At 33.8% G+C, this 22,313-nt stretch overlaps 1 protein-coding gene across 2 annotated transcripts in view; it reads right to left on the bottom strand.

Annotated features, from left to right (window-relative positions):
* Positions 1–1,658: 1,658 nt before the first annotated feature.
* LOC145268365 (protein Smaug homolog 1-like) overlaps positions 1,659–22,313 on the bottom strand; it is a 100,474-nt gene continuing 79,819 nt past the window's right edge. The window contains exons 14-16 of one of the 2 annotated variants that reach the window (XM_080123911.1): positions 17,286–17,487; positions 7,777–7,876; positions 1,659–1,792 (exon numbers count right to left, since the gene is read on the bottom strand). In XM_080123911.1, the coding sequence (XP_079980037.1) occupies positions 17,369–17,487 (119 nt within the window). In that variant the 3' untranslated portion in view covers positions 1,659–1,792; positions 7,777–7,876; positions 17,286–17,368. Of the gene's footprint in view, positions 1,793–7,539; positions 7,877–17,285; positions 17,488–22,313 lie in introns of those variants that run through there. The other variant, XM_080123910.1, reaches the window with a different exon arrangement.

Here is a 22,313-nt window from a genome sequence, read left to right as displayed (position 1 = left end):
AAACACTCGTCTAGCTGAAAACACTATCAATAATTCCCCCCCCCACTCTTTATCTGTGCCTAAACCTAAACGTAGATTCTATGAACAAAGCTTCTTTCTTAGATCTGCACGCCTGTGGAATTGTCTTCCGTTTTCCTGCTAACTACAATATGGTTGTGTTCAAGTCTAACGTAAATAAGTTCTTGATGAGCCGTTCTATATAAGTTATCAAATTTACCGAATTTTTATTACTAATGATTACTATATTGTCCAATTTCTACTGTACACTCTTTAACCCTTATCCTTGAGTGGCCTCTTGGCCTTGATAATGTGGTGATGCCTATGTAAAAAAAAAAATAAATAAATAAATAATTTCCCTGTGCCTAAACTTAAACAGATTCCATGAACAAAGTTAGTTTCTTAGAACTGCACACCTGTGGAACTCTCTTCTGTTTACCTACTTTCCAGCTGACTACAATATGGCCGTCTTCAAGTCCAATGTAAACAAGTTCTTGATGAACTAACGGTTCATCAAGAACTTAAGTAATCCAATTTACCAAATTTACACTTCTAACGATTACTATGATATTGTCCTTTTGACCAAAGTACACTCTTTAACCCTTATCCTCAAGTGGCCTCTTGGCCTTGATAAGTGGTGATTCTTTTGTAAAAAAAAAAAAAACATCAACAAACAGCACACGCTATGCATGACTAATGTTTTCCATTCACAATTTACAGTAAATTTGCAACTTCTGCATTCCTAACGTTAGCAGGTAATGTTGCTATATATCGTATCAAATTGATAGCGAGAAAATAATAATTCTGTGTGATCATTACTTTTCTTTTATTGTTCAAGAGTCATTTTGAGTTCAAATTGATTGTATTTTAAACATCTAAACTCGAGAAATACATACGATTTAAATATTTTAACATTAGGTAAAAACTAATCAACATGGCTGTCTTTTAGCTGCTTCATTTCGAAGCAAAACGAGTTGACAAAAAAAAAAAAAAAAAAAAAAAAAAAAAAAAAATGAAACTGTGATCCAAAACAGAAAACCAAAAATTTGTTAGTTGTTTGTTTAATTTATTGTTTTTTGATTACACAATACAGAGTCAAACGATAAGTGTCGCTCTAAATAAAACACTACAACATTATTTTAAAACTTTTATTAAAAAAAAAAAATCAATTCAGATAACTTGAATATGTTGTAGAGCTGACATCTATTCAATGTAGCCGCTTTCAGCCTCAGTTTCAATATGGGTCCAGAACTGGGAGCATGCCTTTTCGACAAGTGCCGGCAGGAACTCAGCGAATACTTGACAGATGGCGGCGATCAGGCTTGCTTTGGTGTTGTGGGAGGTCATGTTGGTGATGTTCTCGACCTATGACCAAACGAAGTAGTCCAGCAGGTTTGGGTCGGTAGAGGAGGGGAGGCCAGTGAGAGAAGGGTACAAAGTCATAGCACTGCTCCTCAAGTTAAGGGTAGGTCGCTTTGGACTTGTGGCCGGTGCCAAGTCCTGGTGCCACACCTAGAGTCTGCCAGCCGCCATCTGATTGCACGAGGGGATCACCACACTCTTCAACACATCCAGGTACATTTTGGTGTTGACTTTCAAGATGTGAGGTGGCATGATGTGGCTCTCGTTTGAAAACCCACCAAAGACCATAACTGTGGCCGGAAACTTCATCACCCTGGGCACGTCCCTGTTATTCATGGCAATTCAGTGATGGTTCTGGCTCTTGTGCACATGGTCCTAGCAGAAGTTCTTTCCATTTGAAAAGCTTCTTGGAATGATTCAGTTCGTTGTGATGCTATAAAACACAAGAGATGAAGACAACACAAAAGACGAAGATATTAATAAAAACAAATACAGTTCGTTTTAGGTAAAATATTTTTTATTTCTCCATTCATCCCCTGTTCTAGTATGCAGTAGGGAGCATACTAGTATCGGCAGCCAAGGCACTGTGGGTAACAGACTCAAAAAATGTACAATAATGTCTAAACAAGAGATAAAAGAATCAAAAAGAACAAAAAATATATGTACAAAAAAAGCAACAGTAATGTAGTAGTCTATAAACCAAATAATGAATGAAATTAAAACTTAAAAAAAAAAAAAAAAAAAAAAAAAAAAAAACTCTTCTGGTGCTATTAATGAATGAGTATCCAGAGGAATTTCAGTACTTATGGAGTCAATTCCGAATATCAACGGAGAACTCCGAGTCAGTCAAAAGTGTTGATGTAAAAGCTCTTAACCCCTTAGATGGCTTGAGGGACAAGTCGGCCAGAATACTAAGACCTTTTGTTTTGTTTAACTTTATTTTTACATACCATAAAAAAAATTTAAAAAAAAAGAAAAAAATGGTACTTGATGACCCCTTTTAAAACACATAGCATAATAAGGTGAGTTTCAAGGATAAGTGGAGAAATCCTGGAAAAAAAGTGGTGTCCTCCCCTACACCGTGGTGAAGTTTTCATGTTATCTCCAACTATGGTTGACCACTTTACTCTTTGTTTCTCCTACTCATCCCATGTTAAGAATGGTTTAATGCTTCTTTTCAACCCATTTCGGCTGGTGTTCTAACAACTAGTCTCGTCCCTCGTGGACGAGAGTGCAATAAAGAAACTTTGACCTAATAGGTGCTGCATTGTTTCCTAAACCCAGCACTGGCTGGTCCCATCAATGCAATGTTTTATAAGTATTTTGACAAAATGTGCTCCGACATGCTGTACTTGTATGTCCTCAACATAAATACACCCGACAAACCCAATTAGCAATAAAACCTGATGCCTACAGGTGACGACACGATGGAAAGCGTTCAACGCTAAAAGCCTTTTTTGTGTTCTCTTGCAGATCACTTCATCTTGAAATTTCCTTTGAGCTAGGAAAATGGTTAGATCATTCTACCGAGGTGGAAAGTATCTCACTCCCGACAATCCTGTAGCTGTATAAGAGCCAGATAAGACGTCCTAAAACCAAATATTGTTGCCACCTACGAAGAAGTGCTGATCAGGGCACTCTTTACTGCCTATTCTCATAGAAGAAAGGTTGCCGCTTTTTCTCTGCTCTGTTGTTATTTTCATAAGTGCTCGACTGAGCTCCAATCTATGCCCCACCCCTGTAAAACATTCACAAGAAAAACTCGTCTACCTAAAACCAGACAGTGTACTCACCATTTTTGCATGAACATGCAGAAAAACTTCTCAAGCTACAACCACTGTACATTATTTTTTTTCTCTTTTCGTTTACTTCCCAACTGACTACAACATGGTTGTTATTAAGTCCATTGTAAATTACGTTCTTGCCCATCTGTGGGACACAATACTGCAAGACTGCTTGCCAACTGACTACAACATGGTTATTTTCAAAGCTAACATAAACAACGTTCTTGCTGAGCCATTAAAAAAAAAAATTGTATTTAGTTTCAACCACTGTTACCAACCCACACACAAAGTTTGTCTAATCGTCCTATTAATGAACTCATTAACCTTTATCTAAGCGTGGTCTATGGTTTTTTTGTAAGTGGTTAGTCATGTACGCAAAAAAAAAGATATCAAAAGATAGTGTATTCACTACTGTGCATGAATAATTATTAATGAAAAAGTTGTGTTTGAAGAGAGTGCTGCATTTGCTCAGACAATCAAATCAAAACCAATAATGTATTAACGGTTCACTACTTCACCCTGTACTAGTCAGCAGCCGGTTAAAACCGTTTAAAGTGACCAAAGATGCAAACATTAGCAGGCAAGCTTTTAGCCTCCATATTTTTAGATGCTTAAGGTATGTTGTCGATCAATTACCTCATAAAAGGAAGAATGATCAATAACAAATATCATTATTGTAGCATTTGATAGAAGAAAGCGCCAAAAAACGGCTAGAAATAATTTAAAAAAAAAAAAAAAAAAAAAAAAAGAAAATGTTCTTCCATCAAAATGATTGATTGTGTCATAATTTGACAGCAACAATGCCAAAATAACATGAATTATACTACAAATTACTTCTATAACTACCCAGTTCTCAAGATCTGACCTCCAGTGATTGTTTGCAGACCTCAAAAGAATGCTCCAGGAAAAGAGCTGTTACATCAGAAACAGGTGTATTTTAAATTGAAAGACAAATCCTTGCGAGAAAAAAGTATTACATTGTATCACCTTAGAAGGAAATTATGTTGAGGAATAAAGTCAGATTTTGTGCAAAAGGTTGTTTTATTAATTAGTTAACCCCAGAACGTATTGAATGATGTATTGGATACATGATCAATTAGTATATGGTAAAAAGCATAAGAAATTCATTTCCACAGTCACCTATCTCTGGCCAAGTCTTTATTTATTCCTCTTTCCCTCAAGTCCTCCCATGTTTTCCTTGCTCTTTCTTTATGAACTGACCCTGCTACCTCAACTGTTCTACATCTAACCTTGCATATATTCTTTAAATGCGAGACCATACCGTCAAAGTCTCCTGTCCTACATACATCTCCTTATACTGTCCTCTGAGGTTATCAGATCTAAGCCTGGCTCACATTACACATCCATTTCTCTCTATGCAACACATGTCTTCAATCCTCACTGGCCAGCTTTCACATGCATGCATCATCAAACACTGGTCAACGGTGATAACGCTCTGCTGGTTAGTGCTGAACTTTTATGAAGATCGTGTAGCAAGGTGTTTGCTCATCTCATCAGTCTTCTTCCCAGTCGCTTCCTGGCGACTTCAAATTTAAAAAAGAGTTTCACAAATGTGTCATCAGCATATGTCAAGACCATCTGAGCCACTAGTCCCTTGTTTTGCCCTTGATCAACAAAACCAGAAATTTGTCTGAATTAGGATATTGTACAAAGGAGTACAATTTTACCAAAAATTAATTTCAAGTCAAATAATAAAAGTTATTAATGGGCAGCTCAAAAATTCCAAATAGGAGGGGGGGGGGTTAACAAATTTGTCACACGCCAGCAAAACAAAAGTATTGAAGGTGTGATTTTTTTTTTTATATACATTTAAGAAAAACTGAAATTAGAGTTAGGTTTAAGGAGAATATCTTAAACTTGATTAAATGAAAAACATGTTAGTGTGGGGGCTAGGTTAGGGTTAGTGTCGGGGTGAGACCAAATATAATAACGATAAAAAAAAAAAAAATTTTTTTTTTTAAAAAAAAACTTTAAATAAAAAAAATTTAAATCATTCAAAAAAGTTGAAAAATATAAACAAAAATATCTTTAAAGTAAGAAATAGAATGAAAAAAAATCTTAAACGAAATATATATTAAAAAAAAAAAAAAATAATTAAAAATGCTTTTTTTAATATTAAAATTAAGACAAAAAAGATTATTCGGCGCTTCTAAATTATGCAAACAAAAAAATATTAAATTTCCAGTTAAGCGTAATTGTTATGTTACAAATAGTAATATATCCAAAAATTACAGAAAACGATAAGCTAAAAAAATAATTATTAAAGAAAAAAGAAATTTGTGAAAGGAAGTGAAATCACTATATTACGTTTACTAAAAAAAAAAAAAAAAAAAAAAAAGAGATCAGTTGACAGGGGGGAAATAATTAAGTGCTGTTGCTTTACATCACGTGACAAACACCTAATTCAAAATGTCAGACAAAATTTATTCCCTATATAAACTTCATAGAAAACTGTTTTTCATGAATATTTGTTTTTCGTAATTTTTGGATATGTTACTACTTGTGACATGACAATTATGTAGGTACCATTTGTTTTACATGAAATTCAACATTGTTTTCGTTTGTATAATATAAATGTGCTGAATATTCTTTGAAATAAAAATTAAAATAAAAAATTTTAAAGTTTTACAATTTACAAAAACAAATTTATTACAAGAATTTAAAAAAAAAAAAAAAAAAAAAAAAAAAAAAAAAAAAAAAAAAAAAGGAAAAATTTATTCATTGATTATTCTATTAATAATGGGGTTTGGTATCCGATATCATGACCTGAAACCAAAACTATAGTTGAAATTCTATTAATTTACTATTGTAATTCTAATATTACTGGAGATTTGATATTTGTTTGCCTGAAGTAAAAACTATTCTACAACTTCTATTAATTGTATTATTGTATCTATTACTAATGGAAACTTAGTCCATTTGAAGCCGAACTTTTGTTACTGTACTATTTATTATACTATCTTTCAATGCTGCATTCGGGAGTTGGAGTCGTGTGGTATTTGTTATTATCACAAGCCTATTCTTATGTATAGAGAAAATCCACCTTTAATAATATATAATAATTATGAAGGTATATCGGTCAATAGAATAGGGAAAATCTCCATTTAGTTATATATAATAAATTTCCCCTTGATTATATTGACCGGTATATAAAATCTAACTGATAGGATGGACTAAAGCAAAACTCAACAAAACTTGGAGAAAAAAAAATATATGTAAAAAAAAAAAAAAAATTAATCTTTTAAGTGTTAAATAAAAAAGGTTTTCAAATTAAGAATTTCATATTTTCACACACGTTTAATATTAAAAAAAGAAAAAATTTAATAGATTAATATGAAAATTTGAAAACAATATCTGCAAAAAGACCTCCACCCTTGAACCCAGATAATAAAAAATAAATGAATCTTGATCAGCAAAAAACACAGAATTGAAAAACTTGGAAAAAAAAAAAAAAATTATATGAAAAATGTAAACCACAAAAAATGAAAAAACAAAAAAGTAAAAAATTAAAAAATTACAAAAAAGAAAATCCATGAATAAAAATGTTCAAAAACTAAAAAAATTTAATGTAAAAAGAAATTAAAATTGTAAAATATTGAAAAAAAAAAAAAAATTAAATATATTTAGAAAATGAAAAAAAAGTAAAATGGAACTAAAAAAAAATCAAATCCAAAAGATCTTCAAAATAATGAAATAAAAATATATGAAACGTTAACTTTAATAAAATAATGTTAAAATTAAAGATAAACTAAACTAAAAAAAAAAAAATTAAAAAATTAGGTACTTGTACAGTTTAATCAAGACATTAGAAAATGAAAATATTGAAAGAAAAAAAAAAGGTTATATTGTATGTATCCATTTTTGATTGTTTTGGATTGAAGATCTCCGGAAACAAATTTCACTTAATTTGATAGAGTAGTTTTTTTACAGCAGAAAAACATGTTTTTATGAGAGCGCATTGAAGTCAACCATCTTGGAATCTTTTGAACACGCCACAGGGAGATAACTCCATATAAAATGCCAACATTCCCTCCCCATCTTTAATACAAGCTTTTCTTCCTAAAAATCAAATCTTTTGCTCGGTATCCTAACAAATTGTTTTTCGCTGTAAAAAAGAAACTACTTGATGAAATTAAGGGAAATTTTTTTTTTTTTCGGAGGACTTCGTTCCATTACGGATATGTACAATATAACCTTTTTTCAATATTTTCATTTTTTGATATCTTGATTAAACTGTACAAGTACCTAATTATTTAAAAATAAAAAATGAAATTAAACTAAATTTTAGAAAAATAAAAGATTTTATAAAAATAAATTTAAAAAATTACATTGAAAAGTAAATTAAAAAAATTGGAAAAATTAAAAAAAAATTGTATCTTTTTTTTTTTTTTTAATATCCAGCTTAAAAAAAATAACAGAAAACGAAAAAAAAATGGTTTTGTTTTCACCTTTGAGGGGGTTACTGAATACATACATATATACACACATATCTGCATATCTGTGTGCACTGCTGCACTTATGCAGCTGCACCTATAATATGCACATATATATATAGTTTGAGTTTAATATGCTACACGTGATTTTTGAAAAGTTGTACAAAAAGTTTCTTTACAATGTGAGCAGTTTGTAGTTGCAGCAGCATCGTTGGTTCATCCCGAAGAAACTGATTCTATCAGGGGAACAAATTTCGTTTTTACATGTTTTATGGCAATCTGAAAAACAGAAATGTTAAATATTGGATGAAAGAATTTTCTATGCATGCGATATATTGAATATATATAAATATAGCAATTACATTTATAATACCCACATAAATATTATTTCTTATTACGATAATAAAAAGCTCAATTTATAATATGCAGCAATTTAAAAAAAAAAAAAAAAAAAGAATTACTGATGAAAATAAAAATTGAATAAATTACAATATTTATTAATCTACAAGAAATTATAATAAAGAAAAATAGGTTACATTTATCGACTATTGCTATTAAATGTTTTCAGTTTCAACCATCTACGCGACTGACTACTCACAGATGGAGATATCATTTTTGGAATGCACCTTGTGTGCGTGTATGTATATATATTATATATATATATATATATATATATATATATATATATATATATAATATATATATATATAAATATATATATAGTAGAAATGGTAATTAATAAAAACTGAAGAAAGTGCTCAATACTGTTGTAGACCAAATATGCGTTTTATTTGTTATTACCATATTTTTCTGTTAAGTTCCATTATTGTTTCAGCTACCCGGCCGTTTTTTTGGCCGTCTGTAGCTTCCTCAGACTTTTACAGATGTGTGTGTATATATATATATATATATATATATATACATACATACATACACATAATGTACTAGCAGGGAGACCTGACGTTGCCCGGAATTTGAATGATAATCAATGAATGTTCTACAATCCCATATTTTTATTGCTACCAAAATCAGTTAAATCGCCCATTTTTGAATCAAACCAATCGATTGCCTGCTCTAGTGTGGGACCAATCGGGGTGGATTGGGAGGAAGCTTCATATGCTCTATGCAATGACTTAGTCCATAATATATTGTAGTCTACATTGCACTGTAGAGAACCTACTGTTAGTTTTATAAAATTATTTAATGCAAAAGTATCATGCTTCAATTGTGCTCTAAACAAACATTCATTTTGAATTATATCAAAGAACCTACTGTTGATTTTATATGTCGGACCTTTCAGCTTGTGTGAAAAGCCAAAACAAAAATAAAAGCAGGATCTCTCACCATTCGCAACATGGCACTACAGTTATCTTAATATTACACAACTATTAATAGGCACTATGTAAGAATTAGAGCTCCTGTACTGCCAATTGCAAACAATAGACAAACATGTTGTCAAATCTGTACATACAACCTGTCAGAATAAGAGCATCCTAGACTAGTTATTTGGACTAGAGAGACACAGAAAATTCATTATCCTAGTTAAGGAACAAGGTTGCTAAGCACTGTGTGTCTATGATAGTACTTTTGCACCTGGCTAATAGACAAAGGACGATAGGTGGAACCTATCTATTCCTTAATTCTAAAAAATGTTTAAAAGTAAATTTTTTTTTCGTCTCCAGCCATAGTAGATTGTTGAACAAAGCTCAGGAGCTGCCCCCCCCCTCGCCTCTATAACAGATTGGGACCCTGCAGTGGGAAAAGTCAAGTACACTAGCTAGTTTAGCTCTGCAGTTTGCATGGCTGGGCCAGATTCGATATAAATGAAATATTTGGGAGATAAGGGAATGGTAGAACAATGATAATCAAAACAAATTAAAAAGCTAAAACAATAAGAAAGGTTAAAGTTAAATATTTGCAACATCCAAAATAGGTTAGAACAACAAACAAAAGTTGATCTTTTGCAGATGACAGGGGATTATTTTGTAAATAGATGTTTGCTATACTTGGTTTGTATAGTTTTATTATATATTGATAATTTGTTGTGTGTTTAGATGTTTTTTATATTTTCTCATTTGTTGTAATAAGTGTTTACATTTTGTCGTATATTCCAATTTTTTTTAAGGAAATCCATAATTTTTTTTTGGTTCAACTTCTTGGAGTATTTTTCCTAATTTTCTTTTGTTGAAATGTTTTCCTCTTATAATTTTGGTATTTTTACAATCCTCGAATATATGTTTTATAGTCAGTAAGTGTCCACATTGGCACTTTGGTTGTTGTTCTTGTTTTAATAAATAATTGTGGGTTAGATGTGTATGTCCTATATGGAGTCGATTTAGTATAACTTCTTCTCTTCTGTTTATTATTTTTTTTTTTGTGTCCATTTTTTTTTAAGATAAGGTATTATTTTGATGAGTTTGTTTTCTTTATTCAGATTCCATGACTTTTGTCATTTCTCTTTTAAGTGTTTATTTAGTGTTGATTTCATGTCTGTATGGAGAATTTTGAGATTTTTATCTATGGTCATTTTTAGGGATGACTTTGCGAGGTCAGCTTTGTCTCCTCCTTTTATACCTATGTGGCTTTGTATCCAGCAGCGTATGATTTCTTTTCTTTTTTCTAGATTGTTTATTTTAATCATTATATTTATTAGGGGGTTTTCTAGTTTGTTCCCTTTTAGGGCTATTAATACAGATAATGAGTCAGAGAAGATGATAAATTTTTGGTTGTGGTCTTCTGTTATGATGTCAAGTGCCATATCTATGGCAGTTGCTTCAGCACTAAAGATAGATGCTTCGTTTGGTAGTCTTTTTCTTTTGGTAGTTTTTCCTGTTATTGCAGCACTGCCGGTGCTTTTTGTATCCTTGGAACCGTCAGTGTAAATGTTTTGGTGGTTTGGAAATTTTTCTTTAATTTCTGATAATTTTTCCAAGTAGGTGTCGGGGTGTGTTTTTGTTTTAGGGAGTTTGTTGAGATCTAGTATTATGTTGGGTTTTTGTATAGTCCATGGAGGGATATCTGTTAATTTAGTTTTGTGAATTTTGTTTAATGGGATATTTGTTTCTTTAATGATTTGATTCATTCGGAGCCCGAAAGTCTTTGTTTTGTTTTCATTTTTGCTGAATAATGTTCTGTATGATGGGTTTAGTGTGCAGTTGTGGGCTGGGTTTAAGTTGCAGGATTTTAATTTGATGAGGTATATATATAGCTAGCTTTTCTCATCTTAGCTTTAATAATGGTTCATTTGCTTTTACATAAAGACTTTCTATTGGGGAGGTGGGGAAAGCACTAAGTGCAAGTCTCAGTCCCTGATGATGTATCGTGTTTAATGTTTGTAGGTATGATTTCCTGGCTGAACCGTAGATCATGGAGCCATAGTCCAATTTAGATTGAATTATTGTTTTATAAAGTTTAAGAAGAGTATCCTGATCTGCTCCCCATTTTGTGTGAGCCACCACACGTAGTAGTTGTAGAGCCTGGTTGCATTTTGTCTGGAGCTTTTGGATATGAGGTATGAAAGTAAGTTTCTTGTCAAACGTTATGCCAAGAAATTTATATTCATCTACGACTGGTATTTCATCATTGTGTAGGTTAAAATCTGGGTTTAGGTGTAGCTTTCGTTGCTGACAGAAATGTATGCATTTAGTTTTTGTTTTTGATATTGTGAAGCCGTATGTTGTAGTCCATTTGAGTTTTTTGTTAATGAATTGTTGTAGTCTATTTGAGTATTTTGTTAATTGTTGGAGTTGTCGCTCCATAGTGTTCATGTATTTTGATTGGTAAGAGATCATAAAATCATAGACATACATGGCGCCATTTAACCCAGGATCAAGGTAATGGATTATGTCATTTATTTTTATATTGAATAGAGTGACTGAAAGTATGCTACCTTGTGGGATTCCTTCAATTTGGTTTTCTGGTTTTGACAGCGTTGGTCCTATTTTTGTTCTAAAGATTCTGTCTGACAGGAAGTTTTGGATGAATATTGGGAGTCTGCCTCTTAGTCCGAGTTTGTGTAGATCTTTTAATATCCCATATTTCCAAGTGGTGTCGTATGCTTTTTCTAAGTCCAAAAAAAACGGCGACGAGTTGTTCTTTTTTTTATGTTAGCTTCTTTGATGTAGGTTTCCAGTCTAATTAAGTTGTCATTTGTGCTCATTTTTTTCCTGAAGTCGCATTGATATTTGGTTATTTTATTATTCTTTTCCAAATACCAGACTAGTCTGTTATTTATCATGCGTTCAACTGTTTTACATAAGCATAAGTTAAGGTCTATAGTTTTGTGGGTTGCTATGGTCCTTGTTTGGCTTGGGGATTGGTATAATTGTTGTTGTCTTTCAGGTTTTTGGTAGTTTTCCCGTTGTCCAAATGTTATTGTACATGTGTAGTAAATATTCAAGGGATTCCTGGGGGAGTTGTTTGATGAATTCGTATCGGATTTCGTCAGGTCGCTCTGCTGTGTTGTGTGACATTTCTATTGAGTTTTTTAACTGTTATAGTGAACAACTCGTTGTAGGGTTCCATGTTATTAGATGAAAAATTTAATTTTGTTGTTTCCTCTTTTGTTTTGATTTTCTGCAATTGTTAATTATTATTTGTTTTGGAGTTTTCTGCATAGGTTTTGGCCAGTAAATTTGCTATTTCTGTTTTAGTGGTGGTTTTATTTTGTCCTGTTACAAGATGTCTTATAGTGGAGGTTTGAGGTTTTCCAGAAATTTTTCTTACCATTTCCCAAATTTGTTTGGGTTTTGCATTTGTGTTGAGTTTACTTACATAGTCTTTCCAGCTTTCTTTTCTGACTTCTTTTATTGTTCTGCGTGATTTTGCTCTGAGTTTTTTTAAATTCAATTAAATTTTGGGTAGTTGGTGTAAACTTGAATTTTCGTAAAGCTGCACGTCGGAGTGTTATTGCTTTTCGGCAATCTTCATTAAACCATGGTTTATCTCTTGATGCTTTTGCTTGTCCTTTAGGTATGCATTCATTTGCTATAGTAAAGTGATTATCTTCTAGATCTTGATTTTTGTTTCTTATTAATCTTTTTTTGCATTCTCTTTAGAATTTCTCCCAGTCTTCTCTTTTTAGTTTCCAGTGTATGGGAGTTTCCTCATTCAGAGTGGATGTTTCCAGTACGATTGGGAAGTGATCACTTCCATATGTATCATCATATATTTCCCCATGTAAAGTCCATAAAAGTTTTTGAATCACATAAGCTTAAGTCTATCGATGATCCTGATCCAGTGGCGGGTTTAGATAGGTTGATGTTTTGTTGTTTCGTAGACTTTTCCTTCCTCGTTCCCTTCCCTTTTGGTGGAAGGAAAGTAAGCATAAATTTGTGTTGTTTATGAGTGTTTCCAATGTTTTGCCTTTGGGGTCTAACTTTTTGCTACCCCATATTGGATTGTGGCTGTTAAAGTCTCCCAGCAAAAGGTAGGGTTTGAGGAATTGTTCTATAAGGTCGTTTATTTCTTTGGTATTTATAGTTTCGTTTGGAGGTATGTATATGGAACAGATAGTGATAGTTTTATGTAGCGTAATTTGAGCTGCTATTGCTTGTAGTTTTGTTTTTATATTTATTTTGTTATGAGTTATGTTTTTCCTGATGAGTATTGTTGTACCTCCATTAGCTCTATGTCCTGTGCTGTTGATAAAATTGTATGCTTTGTAGTGTTTCATTTGCAGTTTGTTTTTTTCTTGTAGGAAGGTTTCTTGTAGGCAGATGGCAGCAGGTTCTAATTGTAATTCGCTTTTATACCCCTACAATTCCATTGTATGATTCTGTGTGTAATGTTTTGTATTTTGGCTGGTGGTTTTGGTTTTGGTTGTTTATTATTGTTATTATTCATCTGTATATTTTGTTGCTTCTATCAGCTTTCTTGCTTCTGGGAAGGTTTTGTAGATACTTGCAGAAAATCATCCACTTCCATTTTTTGTATTGTTTTAGTTTTTTGGTTTGATATCTCATTTGGTGGTATTTCTGTTTTAGATCTAGATTGGGAACGTTGTCAAGGTTTTTCGATCTTCAGAGTTTTTAGCTTGTTTTTTGGGGGACTTTTTGATTTTTTTTTGTTTTGAGTACCTTTCTTGGCTCTTGATTTCGATTAGCTCAAATTTGTTTTCCTCCTCAACCAGCACCATTTCTGTTTTTTGTTTATTATGTTGGTTTTCTTTAGTAGGTTTTGTTTTGGTAGGTGAAAAATCTTTGGGTTTAGTAGTAGTAGTATCCGATAAGTTTGGAGTTTCAGCCTCATCTCTCTGGGACTGGGGATTCTCCTTCAGGTCCCATTTAGTTAATTTAGTTATGTTTTCCTTTAATGTCCCCACTAGTAACTTTAATTCTTTCATCAGTTCAATTAGGTTATTTTGTACTATCTCTTGTTTTGAGGTCGGGCTATTTGTGGTTTTTACAATACTTGAGTATGTTGGGGAATCTGGTGTGCCCTCAACTAGTCTCCTTGCCTCCGGATATGGTAGATTTCTGGTGTGTTTTATTTTTGTTATAAGTCTTTCCTTTTTCCAAACTTCGCATTCCTTTGAATCAGCTGCATCGTTTTGCTTGCAGTTTGCACATTTTGCTGGCATTTCGCAGTTTATGTGTTCCCCAATTCCACCACAATTTATGCATGTTGGTGGTCTGGTGCATCTATCTTTGTGGTAGCCGAATTTATGGCAATTGTGGCATCATAATGGGTTTGGAATATAGATTTCTACCTTTTCTATAATATAGCCAATTTTTATTTCTGTGGGAGGTTTGGGGGTATTGAAATTTAAGATGTAGGTGTTTGTTTGGATAGTTTGGTTTTTTTTTTTAATGCTTATTCTTTTGATTTCTGTGACACCTTGCTCCTTTAAGTTATTTTTAATTTCTTCTGGCGAGCAGAGTTCTATTCCTGGGCTCTTTATCACACCCTTTGAAGAATTCAAGGTGATGTGGGGGTAGGCTTTTATTTTGAGGTTGTGGATGTGGTTTTGATTTAGGAGTGTATTTGCTGAGAGTTTGTTTGGTATTTCTATTAGGAGGGTGTTGTTTTTTAGTTTTTTTGATTTGTGTAGTTTTTGGTTATTGATCTAATTTCTTTTTCGATAATGAATGAGGATAATTTGGTGATTGGAGTACTGCCCTCCAAATATTCCAAAACAATGAACCTTGGGAATATTCTGATTGTCTAGTTCTATATCTGAGTCTGATTCATCTTCACTTTCTGGATGGGGTCGTTTTATTTTTTTAGAAGCCATAAATTTTTTTTTTTCTTCATCATCCTTGCTCCCCACCCTCCTCGGAGCCCTGAATTGGGAGATGGTTGGGAGGAAACCCATTCGCCCAAACACCTCAGGGATACAAGGATGGTATACTCAAACAGTGAGTGTATCTGCTTATGACAGTTTCTTCATTTACTTGGACCCAGCAAGTGATAATAAAAGGGGTGTTGTCGCATCAGGTTTCACTATTTTGCCATCACCTTCTAGTATCAGCATATTTTTGTTCTTTAAAGGTGTTTGTGTGTAGTGTATTTGTATTTCTTTTTGTGAGGGTTTGCTATTATTAGGGCTTGGCATGACAAGCCGATTGATCGGGTCGGGCCTTCCCGACCGCCCGTCTAACCGAAGTAAGAGCCAAAGTGGAGTGTTGTAGACTCATGGCCACTTGGGTCCGGGTCATGAGATACTCAACCACCAGGATCCCGTTCTAGAGCATTACAGGTTGCCACCCACGGCCAACAGGTGGCCCCATTGAGGGACTTTTACTCTCTGCAGTGGGGCAATCGGTGTATTCTAATACCCCACTAACGGGGTTGGGAAATAGGAAAGGAAGAAAGAGAAGGGAAGGGGAAGGGGGCTGTTGTTTTTTGCAGAACATAATACATAATTAAGTTTTACAAAAGAGAAAAGAAAAACAAAAAACAGAAAATAGATGTAGGTGCATTTCGTCTCCGGAAGCCAATAGACAGTCTGATCTGGTAGCACCAGCAGGACATGCGGGTTTTGTAGAGGTTTCGCAACACTGGACAACAATTTTTTTACTTTTTGAATGTTGGCAAGATTTCTACAACTGATTTAGGGCATTTTTACATAGCTGAATCAGGAAGGAGCAGCCATTTCTCTCCATCAGGTAAGGTTTTTGTGCTAAATTGATTTGGAAAAAATCAGATCTTGCGACAAAATCAATTACATTTTTGTGGCATTATCAGCTGATTTCTGTAAACACATATCCTAAATATGTTCTTTTTCAAAAAAAAAAAGTTTTGCCAACAAGATATATTGATAGCCTGATAAAAACATCAATTACTGTAACTTGAAAATGAAGTGCAGCATCTGAAGAACAGATACTACACTTTGATCTTGACCAAAAGGCCAAGAACTATTACTGTAACTTGAATGGTGGACATTGATAAAAGCTAAGTACATATAAATTGCATGTTGCTTCGCCATTGTTCAAACTTAAGGGTTTGAAATTTGGTTTCTTCAGAACTCCTTGAATGCTCAGCAGCAGGAGGGACTCTTCAGATTCCGACAGTAGTCAACCATCATGACTGTGTCCCAGTGACCTTAATATCTGGTCACCATCTCTTTCAGATTCTGATGGAATTTCTCCCTCTGTTCGGCATTTCATTGAACACAGGTTCTCAGGGAACTGGTCCATAGGTGAAAATAGGTAGTGCTCATGTTTCAGCCCAGGTTACTGAAAGCAGTATATTGTCGACAAGTTCTGCATAGTTTCTGGCCTTATTGTTGCAAAGAAAGTTCTTCACTACCAGAACAAATGTCTTCCACGCTTCCAGTTTCACTTTGTTCATTGAGTTTTCAAACTCTGGATCTCTAATGAGCTGCCAAATCTGAGGACTGTCAAATATGTCAGCTTTCAACGACTCCATGGTCAATCCTGGAAAAGCCTTGCACAAGTAAGTGAAGCAGTCACCATCCTTGTCCAGAGCCTTGGTGAACTGTTTGATTCAAACCAGTGGTGGGAAGAGTATTTTATCTGTTCACCAGAGGCTCGTTGATGATATTCTATCAGAACTATCGGACCTGAATACTTGACATTTAAAATAATCATTTCCAATCAATACACTCCAACTTTTTCTAAAATGTTCGACACATTCGTACATGTGGAAACAAAAAAAAAACAAAAAAACGATATGTGGTTATAGATCAAAAACTTGACTTGATTGAGTAAAACCAATGAAATCTTTTGATTCAGCGCATCAGATTCGTCCTAAATCAGCTGAAAAAACGCTGACCAGTGTTATCCATGATATACGATCTGCAAAGATCAAAACATTTATCTCACCGAGTGGGGTGATCTAGTCATACTATGGCAGGTCTTGCTACACCCTAACCTCCATCCATCCATAGCCCTTGTGCTCCTGGAAGGGCATAGGCTATCCACAACTTTTTGTAGATGCTTTTGTAGCGAGAAGTTCTTTTTACAGGGTGAGGGTGCTGGCCCCACGCCCAACCTTCCCAGAAGGTACATACAGCGCCTAGCTTTCCCAAATGATCACCCATTTGGTACTGGCCAGGCTCAACATTGCTGAACTTCGGTGATCTGGCGAGAACTGGTGTGTCGATGTGATTGTGCCGTACTTACACCCTAACCTCCCCATTTGCTTATCATCCCTCCCCCTATATCCCCCTCCTCCTCATATGTGGTCAGCCATGTTTTCTTGTTTGTCTTTTCATATGACTCACCTGATTGGATGAATAGTTTTGTTGAAACCAGTTCACAAACTTTCATCTTTGAAACTATCCTGTGTCCGTTGACTAATGGCTGTTTATTCGAGTTGGGTGGGAGGGGTCGGTGGAGGCGGTGGTGGGGATGGGGGTACTCTGGCATGCGATTGCAAATTCTGCTGAAGGTCAGTCCACTGGTCACCAGATGATGAAGGGTCATCTGTTTATAAAAGAAAAGATAACAACTATGAATTAAAATATCATTTAGTCCTATGAAATTGTGAATTTTTTTTAAATGTGAACAAAAATTGCATTTTATGGGGGCACATACAAAAATTGTGAAAACCCGTACCGCAAAGGAGGAAAAGAATGTGAGAAAAATAAAAAAGTGGCGCGTTAGCTACTGCACCCATCCCCGAACCAGAAGTGACGTAGGTTCAAATTAACACTAGACAATCGATAAGAGGATGACATTCGAAAATATTGGCGAAAAAAGCGACCCCTTGCAGTAAAAAAGTGCCCAGTTGAGGGCAAATGAATTCATGTTTTTGGCTAATTTTTCAATATTTGTCTTCTGAAGGGTCAAGCCTCAAAATGATACTGATCTCGTGAAAATCCATCGCCTCTGTCAAAAGCTTTTGCGAAACATACATACATTTAAACAGATAGGTGAGGTTTATATTATAAATAATATTTCAACCAACCAGAAGTTGATCACACATAATAGCCACTACAGATAATGTTGCTATTGAAATTGTAGAATGGAATCTGGTTATTACTAACTATAAAAAGTCATTATACATATATAATCTCATATTTTCTCCGGGCAACATGGCAGCATTAATTTGGCTGTCTTCAATATTTTAAACTCCTGTTTCTAATGACGGATTTTCAACTTGGATTACTCAGACATGGACCCGTTGTTTTTTTCACCTTTTTTTTCCTCTGATGAGAAGAATTAACATTCTTTGAAACTCCGCGGATTAAGGATTACCTAACAAATCAGTATTTTATTATTCTGCTGAATAATAGAAACTAATTGTAAACTTATATTTTATAGCTTTTTATATATATATATATATATATATATATATATATACACACACAGAGAGAGAGAGATAGAGAGAAATAAAAAGGAACAAACCGAGTGTTCATCAACGTTTAGTCTTTATTTCGAGACTTCCTCTGGGTGAAATAAATACAAAACATTAATGAACACATAACTCAGTTTGTTCCATTCTATTTCTCTATTTTGTCAGAATACTATTTCCATTATTCTCATCATTATATATATATATTATATAAATAACAATGGTTATTGTTTCCCCACAATATATATATATATATATATATATATATATATATATATATAACAATGGTTATTGTTTCCCACAATAACAAACCACAAAAAAAATAAATACACAAATTATGACGCCTCATCTCAAAGGATTTCAGAAAAAATAAATAAATAATACCGTTCAGTACAAACCCAATAATCGAAGAATACATAAGAATATTAAGACTCTACAGTTCCAGGTGAGCATTGTCTGAAGATAGCGGTTTCAATTCTATCCAAGCAGACCAGAGGATTAGTTGGCCAAAACATGTTGAGACAACAACTATGGAAGGCAGTAATTACGGAGGATACAGTTACAAGACTCAGCATTTCTATCTCGTTATGGTTAATCACTTGAAGGCCAGAGGATTAGTTGGCCGAAACGCGTTAAACAAAAAACAATTATAAAGATGAGGATAACGGTCCACAAAAGAATGAATACACTAATGTACAAAGTCATCATATATGATATAAATCTCACCTGTCTGTTTGAATGTATGCATGCCTAAAACTTTCAACAGAGGTGACAGATTTTCATGAGATCAGTACTATTTTTAAGCTTGACATCTCAGACGACAAATATCGAAAAATTAGCCAAAAACATTAATTCCTTCAACCTCAACTTGGCACTTTTTACAGGGGGGGGGGGTCAAATTTTGCAAGCCGTTTTTGCAAGTCATCATATCGGTTGGATTGACTTTGCCTAATTTTTATGTTCCAAACTTCCGGTTGCGTCATGGAGTAGAGGTAAGACGTCAGATTTTCTTTCATTTTCTTTTCCGCTTTTGCGTCACGGGTATGAGCCTGCCAGCTTATTATGACATTTTTTTTTTCTTTTGCTCAATACACACCTACAAACACCCGGGCAACGCCGGGTACCAAGGCTAGTTCAAAATAAAAGAAAGGATCAGCTTTTATGCTGCACTTGAAGAATAAACAAATGGATCCAAACTCACAACTATTGTTACCATTAAAATAGCAGAAATAAATCTTGTCATCACTATTATTAACTGCCTTTAAATTTTTTTTTTTAATGAAAATTGCTCCAGACAAAGTGCAAAGCCACTTGATATAAAGAACTAACAAAACCAAAAGATGATCATCACAAAGACAAGAGGTGCTTATTAAACTTAAATTTTGAAAAGACCGTCGGGTTATAGGTAAGTGGAAAACAGCAGGAAGAGAGTTGCAGAAGCCTTAAGTTCTTCAAAAGAAGCTACTGGAATATGAAACTGCATTATAATAAGGTATTAAAACAACAAATTCATAGAGACTACTAGATTAATAAGTCAAACAAGCCGGAACAAACGAATACATCAGACAATTCTGAAAAATACATGCCATAATAGTATAGAAATGGTTGAGACTAGCAGCATCACATCTGTGAGAGAGAGAGGTTGCAACAAAAAATAAAGTGTGAGGCCAATCAAAATACGGATACGGTTCTCCATCTTATCAAGAAGCCCCAAATGGGGCACAGATTCACCAGCTTAAAATATGGCAACAGTTCTCCATAGCTTCATATGTGGGAAAGTGTCTAGAGCGATAGAGAGAACCAACGTTACAGAAAGAGCAATGAATCTATTATATGAAGTCCAAGAAAAATTTAACACGACCAAAAGTTTCAGTCAATTTCTTCTCAAAAGCCAGCCACAATTGAAACATTTAAACAAAACTATAACTAAGGGAGATAATTCCTGAAGATTAAAATCTTGTTTTTTCTCCATTAAATTCGAAAATTGAAATACTGAATTCCACAAGGGTATCCTACTGAATTGTCATGTCACAATAATTAAAATATCCAAAAATTACAAAAAACGATAATGTAGAAATTTAATTATTAATGAAAATAGTTTTTGAAAACAATTTGCAAAAATTAAGTTTTAATAAATCATTTTCAGTTTTCAGAAAACACTTTGTTACAACTAGAACTCTCCAGTTTCTTGTTTTCTTTGTCTTTGGAAACTATTTTCATTAATAATTTCTACCGTAACATATTTCATCATTTTTGGATATGTTCATTACTGCTACCATTGGTTTTACTTGAAATTCAATATTTCGATTTTCACCACAATAACGAAGAACCAATTTCTTTTGTTTTTAATTACATAACTGGAAATAGAAATAATAGTATTAAATGGGTACCGCAGGTATAAAATAAAGTACCAGAGTGGAGTTTACAGCAACAGGATATCAATTTCTAGAGCCAAGAATTAATTTAAAAAGCCTGCGATATGCTCCAGCACTGAATAATATACATCAGGTCACAAAGATACACATCATAGACTATTCTCTACTGGAGAGAACTTGAATGCCTACTAGACACTATCCTCGAGTGTCTAACGTCTCTCTGTACAGGGGTTTGTCAGAACAATCTCGCATGAGGATACTTTTCCTTATAAGTAAACCCTGACCAAATATTCAAAATCACATTCAGTATTCGCTGCCCAAACAAGATCTCCTTTCTATGGCTAACTCACATTAGCTTTTACAAGGAATGGTGCACCTTTTCGAAGTGATGTTACCTCAAGTAGCAGCACGAAGTTGGATATTCCACAAGACTAGATGAATTCTAGTCCTGGAATCCAGTAAGACCAAAACGAAAAATATACTACAACATATAAAAATAGTTAATTGGGGAGAGGAAAATTATGTTCTCAATTTCTTTACTAACTCAGTTTTTGAGAGATAAAGAACTTTAATGGAACATTCAAATACCTATGTATCTCATATAGAGTTTAAGTGTTTGCCTCAAGTAGTGGGCCCCTTGGTTTCCGGAGTAAAATAAAACACAAGAGGCAAAAGATAAATTCAGCAAGAGTATTTCCAGAATGGAATTTATTGATCCTGTGAGCAGGACTTCATAAGAGTTAAATGATGTCTTGGTCTCTATACACTCTAACAGACAAAACAATGCCAACATTCATCCAATCATCATTTACTGAGTTTAACATCCGTATTACATGCCAGCATGTATTGGGCAGCCTTAAGAAATTGGCTTCCAAAGTAATTTATCTCCGGCCAGGTTTTTATTTATCCTTCTTTTGTTCATTTATATCACTTCCTCAAATGTTTTCTTGAATCTTCCCCCGTAATCTGGATTTGCTTCATAAACTGTTCTACATCTGCTAACCTCAAAACTCGTCTATTCTTTCGACAATGTCATACCATCAAAGTCTCCTCTTCTGCACACATCTCCAATACTGTTCAAATTTAATCTTCTAAACTTGTCAAAACTAAGCCTCTTTGTCCCATTGACGAAATGTTGCATCTCTGCATCTATTTTAAAAGTATTTTAATAGAATGTGCTCTGAAGAACTTCATGCCCTTATACACCCTCAATGTAAACAAACCCAAAAAGCAGCAAAATCCTGCCTCTACACAGTAAAAATCCCTTGATGCCAGAAAGCCTTCTACTCTGATAGTTTCTTCCCTAGGACTGATAGATTTAGGAATTCCCTTCCAGGTTCCTGCTTCCCCGACTGTACTGAACTACATACATAGTACTCCTGCAAATTATGCCTCAGATAGTTGCCCTTACAGCAAAGTGACACTGTGCCTTGTTTGGGGTGAAAATGCAAAAAAAAAAAAAATAAAAAATAAACAAAAATAAAAATAATAATAAATAAATAAACAAAAATAAAGAAAGAACTGTTATTCTCACATTATTTCTCTCCTTGCAATGCATATCTCCAACTCTTGCTGATCAG

This window comes from Euprymna scolopes, chromosome 43 (assembly GCF_053919585.1).
Source record: "Euprymna scolopes isolate OS-2025 chromosome 43, ASM5391958v1, whole genome shotgun sequence".
NCBI classification, from domain to species: Eukaryota; Metazoa; Mollusca; class Cephalopoda; order Sepiida; family Sepiolidae; genus Euprymna; species Euprymna scolopes.
This window is presented reverse-complemented; position numbering and strand designations above follow the sequence as displayed.